Source organism: Eptesicus fuscus, chromosome 10 (genome assembly GCF_027574615.1).
Source record: "Eptesicus fuscus isolate TK198812 chromosome 10, DD_ASM_mEF_20220401, whole genome shotgun sequence".
Lineage (NCBI taxonomy): Eukaryota > Metazoa > Chordata > Mammalia > Chiroptera > Vespertilionidae > Eptesicus > Eptesicus fuscus.
The window spans coordinates 6775149-6786563 of NC_072482.1; the positions used below are offsets into that span (position 1 = coordinate 6775149).

Here is an 11415-nt window from a genome sequence, read left to right on the forward strand (position 1 = left end):
GGAGCTGGGGGGGCGGAGGAAGAGCCCCGCGGGAGCGCCGGGCGCGGGGCCGCGGGCGCGCGGCGGCCGGGACCCCGCAGACCCCCACGGCGCGGCCCGAGCGCGCTCCCAGCGACCGCGCGGCTCGCCGCGTTCGCAGCCGCTGCGTCACGGCCTCCTCGGCCTCTCATTGGGCGATCCTGTCCAATCATGTGACTCCCGCATGGCGTATAAATAAGGGCGAGGAGAAGGCGGTGGTCCGCCATTTCGTGGACGCCGGCGAGGTGAGGGGACCTGTGGAGCCGGGCGGAGGGGAGCTGCAGAGCCGTCCGAGGGGGTGTGGAGTTCAGCCGCCGCATTTCTAACCCAAGATCTCGGTAAGAGACCGGGCCCAGAGCAGTGAAGTGGGAAGTGAAACGTAAGAGCGCCGAGGTGGGGCCGGGCCCAATGGCGGCGCCAGACTGAGACAAAGGGCCGCCGCCGCCATTTTGTGACGTTCGGCGCGGGCGGCGGCGGGCTTGAAGCCCACCCGGGCGGGTCCCGGCCCTGAGGGCAGGGGTTCATGGCCTTTTGTGGGGAGATGCGCCGGCGGGTGAGGTTACCCGAGGATTCAGGCAGAGGGGGACCTGGTAACAGAATCGTACTCCAGGCCGCGCGGCCTTTCAATTTATGGCGCCTTTTTTTTTTTTCCGCCCCACGTTTTCTTAAGCTTCCAGGGTTTTTGTCACTGCGTTCTAGTTAAGACGAATTTTGGCCTGGGCGGGCTGGAAGGGGTCAATGGAGGGAAAAAAGGGAGCATAATGTAATATTTTCGATAATAAAGATTTAATCTACAAAAAGACTGGAAATTTCTTCGACCCACAGTAAGTGATTTCTGCACTCACATTTTCATGTTATTTTAATTTGACTCCACTTTTTTACTCCGTGAACCCAGTCTTTCTTCTTTTAAACCCGCCTTCTGTGGGCAGCATTGTTTCTGTAGCTGCTGCCCGGTAGCCCGTGGGCCTGAAACTGGCCACAGAAAGTTTTTAAAAAAATCAGTCTCCAGCAGTGGTTTGTTCTCAGCTCCTGGGCACAGGGTGGGGTCACGCAAACAGGATGTGTCTGGGCTGGTTTTTAATTGGATAAGCCCGAGGGGAGAAGAGAAGGACGGGGTGTCGGAATGGGCCCTACACCGAGTTACTGAGGAGGCCGCTCTTCCAGGCAGTGGAGCCCGGCCTCCCCGGTGAGGGGACCGCCGCCCCGGCGGCTTGAGGTGCAGTTAATTCCTGTCTGACTTTGGGACATTTCATAATAGATGGGATCGTGGTCTAGGCACTTTTGTCTCGGGCTTCTGTAACTTAGCACTTAACGGAGAAATGGATGTTTCGAGGGTGGTAATTTTACTTAATTAGGTTTTTAGTATTTTGGCAGTCTTTCCTAAGGGTCTGTGTTTCCCTGTGTGTAGATTATTTGGCTAAATCTTCAATATTTTGGTTTTGTTTTTCATTTTTGCAGAAATGCATCGTGATTCCTGTCCATTGGATTGTAAGGTGTATGTGGGTAACCTTGGAAACAACGGTAACAAGACGGAATTGGAACGAGCTTTTGGCTATTATGGACCACTCCGAAGTGTGTGGGTTGCCAGAAACCCTCCTGGCTTTGCTTTTGTTGAATTTGAAGATCCCCGAGATGCAGCCGATGCTGTCAGAGAGCTAGATGGGAGGTAATGTAGTCGTTTATTTAAATATGTCGCTCAAGTTTTTAATGTTTAAAAATCTCTGGGATAATGGTTCTGAGTGGCTTCTTGGTTATCTGAAATTGATGTTACTGGAAATTTGTGTACACCTTTTTTGCAATAAAAAAAAGGACCGAACAGTTTTAGTGGAGATAAGTAGGAGGATTCTTTTTATTCAGTTGGCCATTAAAGAAATTAAGTTTAATGTGGTCAATTCTTGGTGGGTGTATAGCTGCATCCAAAAAACGGTCAAAACATTTTCATCTAAATTCTCCGCAGTGTCAGCTGTTGTTGCCTTTGAATTGATTCTAAAACAGCTGTGGAATCATACTTTAGAAATGGCCCTGTATTGATGATTGTAACTGGATGATGCTTACATGGGGTTTGCTGCACCATTATCTTTTTTGTGTTTGGAGTGCTTTTAGGAAGTCCGGCTTATATAGCAATTTCCCTTAGCTGACTGCTAATACCTGTGTTTTAATAGCCAGCGGGTGTTACCCTTCCCCCTTCTATTTGGTTGGCATTTGAAACCATTGGATTTTGATCCTAAAATTAAGTGTTCGGAGGGTTGGCTGTAGAAAGCTTGTTTATCCAAGCAGATGGCAGAAACATATTCCCAGGGTTGCACCTCTTCCCAGTCACTGGCTTATCTAAACGTAATGGCTATTGGAATTTTCTATGTCAACTATTGTGATAATTGAGGGAGAGGGGGGATGTAAAATAAAATGTACAAATGTCTCCTGTCCTATTTATTGCTGTTTACATGGACAGGGATGGAGTGGAGAGACCAGCAAATACAGGGTAAGATTCGTAAACAAGTGATGGGACCTCAAAGGAAGAAGTCACACAGGATGTATAGATGAACTAGTTCTTTAAGGACTATTCTATGTGTTTTCACACTTAAATTACAACTACTGATATATTAACATCGAGCCCAATGGTCAGACTGACTCTTAACAAAGCAATAACATGTAAAGAAGTTGGTTTCCTTTAAGAAAAAATAAGGGAACTAAAACCTGTTTTGGTGTTAAGGATTCTGCAGGCATTCAAATGTGTTCCTAACGAGAAGGGCTTTTTGCTTTAATATACATCTTTTAGAAAGTCAGTTTGGCTGCTTTAAATGTAATAATGTTTTTATCTTCCTAGAACATTATGTGGCTGCCGAGTCAGAGTGGAACTGTCGAATGGTGAAAAGAGAAGTCGAAATCGAGGCCCACCTCCCTCTTGGGGTCGTCGCCCTCGAGATGATTATCGGCGAAGGAGTCCTCCACCTCGCCGCAGGTACTTGAGAGAGAGCGTGACTAGAGGTATTGGTGTAATGGAGTAGGTAATAGGAGCAGGTATTTCTCTCAAAGTTTGTTGGTGGGTTTTAAATTTATTTTGAAGAACCGGAGGTTTTTATGAAGCATTTGCTGGGTGTAGTTTGGGGTATGTGAGTTGTGCTGAGTGTTGGCTTTTGTCTTTAGGTTCATGTTGGTAGTCAGTAACTTCTATCTTGGATCTATCTTCTAGTTCATCTTCTAGTGCATCTTTCCAAGTCTTCCCTTATACTTCAATTTAGGCCTTTTTCCATTTCTTGACTCCATAATGACAAACATTACATTCAACTCTAGCTCTTCACCAAAAAAATGTGTTTTCTATTAGCACGATTGTAATATTTATCAATCAGGCAGCTGTTTTAATGTTACAACTGGTAAAATAGAAATCTTTCTGAAACTAAAGTCACTGACCAATAAAGGGGGCTAAAAAGTAATCCCAGTCATCTATTCTTCCTACCCAAATAGGAGAGAGATCAGTTTTTTTATAATTGACAATGGCATCATTCTTGGACCAGGCAGTGTTGTCTGGATGCTAAGTCCACATCTCCTCAAATCTCCAAAATAGTTTCTGAAGGACTGAATTTACCTCTTAAAGGTGAGTGAAGTCCTAGGAGATAGGAGTTCAAAATCTTGCCCCTTTTGCTGTTTTGAAAAACAACACACTGTTGCCCATCATAATAGAGTATTTGTTAGCTAATAGATGGTTGTACTGATGGCTTGTTTTTTTTTTTCTTCATTTTTTTGTGCTTTTTGGTCCATCTATTAATAAAAATGAACCCCGTTACAGAGTCACCATCATGTCTCTTCTCACCACCCTCTGAGTCTGCATTAGCCAGTCAACTAGCCCTTTCAGCGTCATGTGACCAGCGCGCCCCATTCAGCTTGGCTGGTGTCGTTTCACATGACCCAGGCATGGCCAGTCGTCAGGTTGCACCGCCCTTTGGTTCCCGAGCATGCTGTTTTCTCTCAGCCTTCTCTCCAACCTTAACCAAATCGGCAGCAGCCACCTCGACCGCCCACACATTCCTGGCCAATCAGCTCAGCTGTTTATTTACCAAATGTCTTCACAACAACTACAGCAGCAGCCTTCGGCTAACAAAAAAGCAGGAAAAATCCACAACACCCCCTTCGCCAACCAACTAAATCCAACGCAACATCTGGCAAAACCTTTTCAGCAAATTCTTCCTGGCCGTCAGTCCGGCAGCCTCACCTCACCATTTCTAGCTTGTTGAAACCCAAAACTAGTAAGTTTTTCCTGCTTATACAGTTTACTGCTGGTTAAAATAAGGAGTAAGCGGCTTAAAGTAATTCTTTTTTTCTGGATCAAAGGCTGGCTGTGCATAATTGAATGGTAATGTACATATATATTGCTTGAATAAAACTTTTAAGGGTGATAGGGAACTCATAATGTAACTAGACCTTCAAGTGAAACTTATTTGCATGTGTGAGATGCCAAACTAAAAATTTTAATTACTAACAGATTTAGCTTTCCTTTCTAGCAAAAATTTGACTCCTATCACCTTTAAATGGTTTTACTAACAGTTTTCAAAATTTTTAAATTTTGGGGGTGAAGTGGGCCAAGAGCTAAGGTAATTTTGATAAGTCTAAACACACCCTTAAATGTGACGATCACAAATGCAGTTCTAATGTAGCACTTAATGGCATCAATATTTACACCTAGCGCGTTTTCACAATGACACTATCCACCTGGTACCTAAGTCTTGTCATGGACTTAGAGGTTTGCATGGGTTCCAAATACTGGTTTATGGTACTGTTTTTGGAACTACTTGTGGGACTACATTTTGGTGTGGTGTTTGGGTAGTGAAGTTAGTTTGACATGAAGTTTTGCATTGGACAGATCTGCTGTGAAGCATTCTTTGTTAAAGTGAGTCCATGGTTGGAATACCTGCTTTTCACTTGAGCTTTTGGTTCCTTAATCCTTCTGTGCCTTTTTTTCTTTTCTTTTTTGTTTTGTTTTGACGATGGGTGCCAGTTCTTCGGCACATTCACTGGGCCCAACAGTGAGATTGAAAAGTTGGGAAATGCCTCACGCCATAAATACTAATTGACAGTTAGCCTAACTTTCTTGTTTCTGCTTTTAGATCTCCAAGACGGAGAAGCTTCTCCCGCAGCCGGAGCAGGTAAATGACTTGGCCACAGACTCAGAAACGGCAGTGTTGTTTGCTGTGCTGTTTTCTAAATGACTTGGTTAATGGTAATGAATTCTTAGTCATGGATAAAGTGTTACATGGAATCAGTATTAAGTTAGAATTAACAAACTCTTCGTTTTCCAAGACTTACTGGAAGTATTTATTGTTTATAGTCCTGAATGGTCCCGTTTTTCTTTTGCCTCTGTCTTTAGGTCCCTTTCTAGAGATAGGAGAAGAGAGAGATCACTGTCTCGGGAGAGAAATCATAAGCCGTCTCGATCCTTCTCTAGGTCTCGTAGGTAAGATCTTTAATGATGAGCTATTTAAGACCTTGTATACGTAATGTACTAAAACCAGAAATAGGTCTAATTAAGCCATTTTGATAAAATTTTCTACCATAAAAAACCTTTTGCTGTTTTGTCAGTCACCAAGTTACAGATGGAACCTGTTTTTCTGCTTTTGTTTTTTTTAGCCGATCTAGGTCAAATGAAAGGAAATAGAAGACCAGTTTGCAAGATGAGTGGTGTACAGGAAATAACTTCATTTGACAGGAGTATGTACAGAAAATTCAAGTTTTGTTTGAGACTTCATAAGCTTGGTGCATTTTTAAGATGTTTTAGCTGTTCACATTTGTTTGTCTTGGAACAGTGACACATAAAGATGTAATTCTCTATGGTTTGAAATGGATCATATGAGGCATGTAATATCAAGAATTGTTACTTTACAATGTTCCCTTAAGCAAAATTGAATTTGCTTTGAACTTCAGTCTTGCGTAGACTGATAATAAACCTCTTAACTTCTGCCCAGCTAAAGTGTGACGTTGAATATTGTGGAAACAAAACTGGCAAAAATTGGATTTAAGACTTGCCATAGCTGGGATCTAATACGCAGCTGTAGTTGGACAAGGCAGTCTTCAAAAGCTGCTGTGAACACAAGCCAGCAGCTAAAAATTAAAGCTGCACCCTTAAACTAGATTAGAGGTTTAAGAAAACCCAACTAGTCTTTACACTGGGCAGATGTTGTCCAGTTAGTGTAGAATCTAAGAAGTTTTAAGAAAGTTAGTTTACCTTTGCTTTAGGTCATCAATTTCTAACGTGATTGCTATATATGAATACATAGCTATTGGTAACATTCTTCACTTGGAAATTTGAGACTATTCAAGATGCCAGTGTCCTGCCAGTTTAAGGGTACATTGTAGAGCTGAACTTTGAGTTACTGTGCAAAATTTTTTTTCATGCTGTCATTTGTAATATGTTTTGTGAGAATCCTTGGGATTAAAGTTTTGGTTACAAATTGTTGTTTAACCTGAAAGCCTGTTTTTCCTTGCAAAACTAAAATGTGTGAGCTTGGTATCAAGTTCAGGTATAACATTCCTATTGGAAGCCATACTTATATTTTCTTGTAAAGTGCTTTTGAATTAATAAAATAATAGCATAACTGTAATAGTCAAACACACTATTACCATAGTTCTTGTCCCATGGAAAGCAGTTGGTTACACAAATCTTACAAGAAACAAAATTGAGGCTTTTGAAGTGAAGGGAATTTTTGGTTGTCACAAGTAATTGTTCTTAAATTTTTTCTTTGGACTTACTCAGTGACCAACATTTTAAAGGGTAGCATTCTAGTATATAATAACCCAAAGTTGCCCATAAAAAGGCTTTTTAGCATTAGCATGAGAACTATCCACAAAGCTTTAAAAATTGCTTCCATTTTATTTTACATGATTTGAGGTGTTGCATGGGAATTCTAAATTGATCCATTATAATGTAAAATTCACTATATGGTTCAAATGTAACAGTGCAGACTTGAATACGGAGGCATGCATAACCTTCCTCTTAGAAATTCAGAGGAGCTGTAATTTCTAAATTTTGTGCAATTAGATTAAACCATAATGCAACAGTCTTGTGGCTTAGTTTCCTTACATGTGCTGTTTTATGACAGTTTTGAATTACCCTGATTTTAATATGAGAGAAGTCATTGCATTGAGTTGAATCTATAAGGCTATACACATACTTTAAGATAATTTTAATTGATTTTTAGAGAGGAAGGGGGAGAGAGAAAGCAAACATCAGTTGTCCGCCTGTGGAGCCCACAAACCTGGACTTGTTCCTTGACTGGGATTCAAACGGGCAGAACAGTGCTCAACCAATGAGCCACACCAGCCAGGGCTCTATGAGGATATCTCATGAGATTAGGCCCTAAACAGATGATTTCCCTTGGTCCTTAATCTTTCATGCAGATATCATCAGGGAGGAGAGTCTGTGTGTCATAAGGAAGAATTGGTATCACTGAGGTTCAGTGTGAACCTTGTTACAGAAGACATTTAAGATTACCTGATTTGCTGGAAGCTCTGGGCCTTACTGTCTTCTGGCATTTCCTCCTAGCCTAAATACTGTTCCTGTTAGGAAAAAAGTGAGATAGCTAAAAAGTCATGGAAGTAATACGGTGTGTCAATAATTACACTGCTGTTATAAATGGGCATCTATGGGGCTTTTTGGGCAGTATACAACTTCTACAGTCTTAAGTTAGAAAGGAGTGTTTCTGGAAAAAGGTTAATTATGGGTATAATGTGGCTAATGGATAAATTGAGATATAGTCAACCTTGGAGTTACCTAAATTTTCAATCACTTAAAAGCCCCAGCACAATTTTTATGGCTTGCAAAAAATATGGAAGATAGAAAGGATTAAACTCTTACATTGTACATTTAGATTGTGGCTTTTAAAAGCTCTAATGTTAACTATAATTTTAAAAGTTACAAGTCCTACTAGCCAGTTTGATCATGCATCCTTAGTCAAGTGATAAAGCAGTCAATAAAACTGACCTGTGGTGTAATTACAGATGTTCACTGGAGGTCACTAATGATGATCATTTAGGGGAAGTAAGGGTTATAGTTGCTTTTTCTGCTTTCAGGAATATGTAACAATCTGTGGTTCTCAGCTTCTTGTGGGTTACTGCTGAGCTCCATGTCTAAAGAAAGGTGAAGACGGATAAATTTATGATAAAATTTACCTACTGTTAATGTATTTTGAAAGATGGCGTGATCAGTAAATGGCATTCCTACCAAAGTAGTTAGATATACCCATATCTGGATGGGAAGTCCTGGTTCGTATTAGTAGAATGTTTTTTAAATCAGAAGTAGCATTGATCATATGAATTTTTCAAAGTATACCCAGCCTGACCAGGCTCATTGGCTCAATTTTTCATAGTGGTCTAGCCCTGTGTTATTTGGAAGATACCTCCCAGGTGATAAAATTTCTGCTTATAATGCTGGTTTAGTGCTTTGTCTTAATATGCTTTTATTTTTCAGAATTCTGAACATGATTTAGTTGCCAGATCTAGTTGATATCTTCCAGTTGTATATTTTTGTACTGGACTGTTGCCTTCTGGTTTTCCATTTTCTGGGGGAAAGGGGACATGAAAGATTTTTATAATTAAAGTAGCTGAAGAAAAAACAGTTGGAGTATATTTTTAAGCAGTCTGATAGTGTTAAATAATGATTTTATGGTCCACAAATTCTTTCCATCCTATTTTAAGATTCATTGGATATCTCAAAAGAACTCAACTGGAGCACATTCCTAGGTTCTGAGAAGAGATTGAAAATGTTAACAAATTCAGTATAGCTGCTTAATTTTTTTCATGCAACTTTGCCCTAATTGCAGAAATTCATAATACACTATTTAGACATCACTTAGTATTCCAGTTCTTCAGTTATCTGGAACACGTAGCTAAAAAGGTTTCCCAGACCAATGTGAAATAGGTGTGTAGAATATCACTTTTAATCTTTAAACTGACTTACATTAAAGCATTGTGTATGATTATTTTACTAAAGTCTTAGAATATGGCCATTTAGTGCCTTTAATCTAGTATATACGAGGCAGTGAAAATCTCTGGAAACATTGATACTTTGCTTGCTTGTGGCCATTACTTAAAGAGGTCCCAAGCCCTTAGCTGGTTTGGCTCGGTGAAAGAGAGCTTTGGCCTGTGGACTGAAGGGTTGCAGGCTCAATCCCAAGTAGGGGGCATGTAGGAGGCAATCAATGATTTTCATCATTCATGTTTCTATCTCTTCTGAAACCAATAAACATTTTTTTAAAAACCTATATATAAAAGGCTAATATGCACAGTGTCCCCTTAGGAGTTCGGTCGCTCACTGTTCACTGTACATGCACTGTGGAGCGAAGGAAGGCCCTGGCTGGCAGCTGGAAGACCTCGATCACTACCTGGCCCTGCCCATGCATGAATTTTGTGCACTGGGCCTCTAGTAAATAAAGAGATCCCAAGATGTGACTCATTTTTAGAGCAAAATGAGCCTTCCAGAAAAGTATCTGAAGGTGGCTTTTCCTCAAGTCCTTTTCCCTTGTTCAAAGGCAGGCCCTTTTGTGTTTGGTTATTTGCTGACAAACCCCTAAACTTCAACAGAGCCAGTTGGGGGAAGTTGCTGAATGCTACCCTTTTGTTGGGGTGGGGGTAAGGGTTACTATTTGTAGTCATTTGGATAAGGAAATGGAGGTAAGTGATCAATATAAATAAAGAACATTGTTAGCAAAGTTTTGAAAACTAAAAGTTTGAAAAAATTCCCCTTAGGAAACAATTTCTAAGTCCTGTTAGGCAGCTGGTAACTATTTTAACCTGTTCCAGCTGTTGCCACCAGAATCCTATATAATAAAACGCTAATATGCAAATCAACTGAGTGGCAGAACGACAGGTCGCTATGATGCGCACTGACCACCAAGGTGCAGACGCTCAATGCAGGGTGCTCCATGCCCTCCCCCGCCTCTGCTGCATTGTCACTGCCAGCTTAGGGCCCACTCCCCGACTGCTAGAGGGTGCAAGCTGGGCTGAGGGACACCTCCCCATCCCCCCTCCGTGCACCAGGGTCTCTATAATTAGGAAGTTTATTTTTAGATAAAACCAACCATGTTAAGCTACAAGAGTTCTTTACAAAGTAAATACAAATTGGCATGTTTGTTTTTGGTCATACTTTCCCTAGATGGCAGTCCATGACAGTGGAGAACGGGGTGCAAATCTTTAGTTGAGGGTCCTTTGAAAAAAGCCAGCAGGAGAAAAGTCATGGCAAGGGTAGTGGGGGATGGCCAAGGCAGAGTTATGTGAAGAATCTGAGGTGAAGAAAACGTACCTCACGAAGTAGAAGCTTACAGGGCAGGAACCATTGAGGGTGCAACTGCACTGAGCGTTAACACTTGAAGTAGGTCCAGTCTGATTAACTTCTTCAGCCAGGCTGCCGAGTAAGCAGGTGTGGAGTAGCCAGCGCTGGCAGGAAGGCCAAGGAGCCGGGAGTGTTGGACTGCACTAAGGAAGTGGCTGGCTCCTATATCCCAGCTGCCTGGAGTGTAATGGGGACAAAACATTGAATTGGCAGTCCTGGTAGGACTTGTGTTGACAATGTCTAGCAGTCTATCTGACATGACATTGGCTTCCAGAAGTTGGGTTGGGAGTAGAAGTTGGGTTGCCCTTTAAGTAGTAAGGAGTAGATGATGGTTTGGGAGGGCTAAGAGCTGAGTCTTTGAAATGAGCTGCCAAAGGGTGCTGGAAGCTTCCCTAAAGAGTTGGATGGGTCAGGAAAGGAAGTTAAAACTTGTTTTTGACCTTGCGCCTCTGTGGCCTCCAGGAAAGGAAGTTCCATCTTCTAGTACTCCTTTGCCAAACATAGTGCAGGGTCTATTATGTGATACTTAACTACTTGAGGGGTATCACTTAAAGGAAGGGCAGAAAATTACATTAATTACTCATTAAGTGGTGTATTCAGAACCCAGGCCAGTTAACTTGAAAGCCCTTGTTTTCCTTCCCACGACATTTTTACTTGCTCAGCTAAATTGTAAAATGCCAGGATTTAGAGCACATCTTTTAAATTGAAAAACAATGGCCTCTTCCAGTCTTTCTGGAGGCACCTTGCTAACATTTGTGTCTTACAGAGAGACATATGTAGTGAGCAAGTAATTTTTACAGTTAGAAAATGCTACCCATGTGTCCTTGAGCTTTTCCCCTTTTTACACATTTGAGGCATGCATGTGTGCGGTGTCAGTATGCTATATGCCATTATCTGGGCAGGTATCACAGTTGAGCACTCAGTTAAGACAATTCTTGGCAAAGGCCTACCTAGCTTTGTCTTGATGCTAAGTGATAATTTAATGTGAGTAAATGTCACTGTCAAGGACAAAGCTGTGCTAATGGGATGGGTGGACATTGATTCTGTCTGTCAATGTTAATCTTGCCATGCTTCAAGCTATG

The 11415-nt window shown here is 41.6% G+C and overlaps 1 protein-coding gene across 1 annotated transcript; it reads left to right on the plus strand.

The window, feature by feature from the left end:
* Positions 1 to 228: 228 nt before the first annotated feature.
* SRSF3 (serine and arginine rich splicing factor 3) lies at positions 229 to 6463 on the plus strand. Its single transcript, XM_008151964.3, has 6 exons — positions 229 to 356; positions 1477 to 1684; positions 2843 to 2977; positions 5118 to 5156; positions 5378 to 5464; positions 5638 to 6463. The coding sequence occupies exons 2-6, from the start codon at positions 1479 to 1481 to the stop codon at positions 5663 to 5665; spliced, it is 495 nt and encodes a 164-aa protein (XP_008150186.1). The 5' UTR covers positions 229 to 356; positions 1477 to 1478; the 3' UTR covers positions 5666 to 6463.
* The last annotated feature ends 4952 nt before the right edge of the window (positions 6464 to 11415 follow it).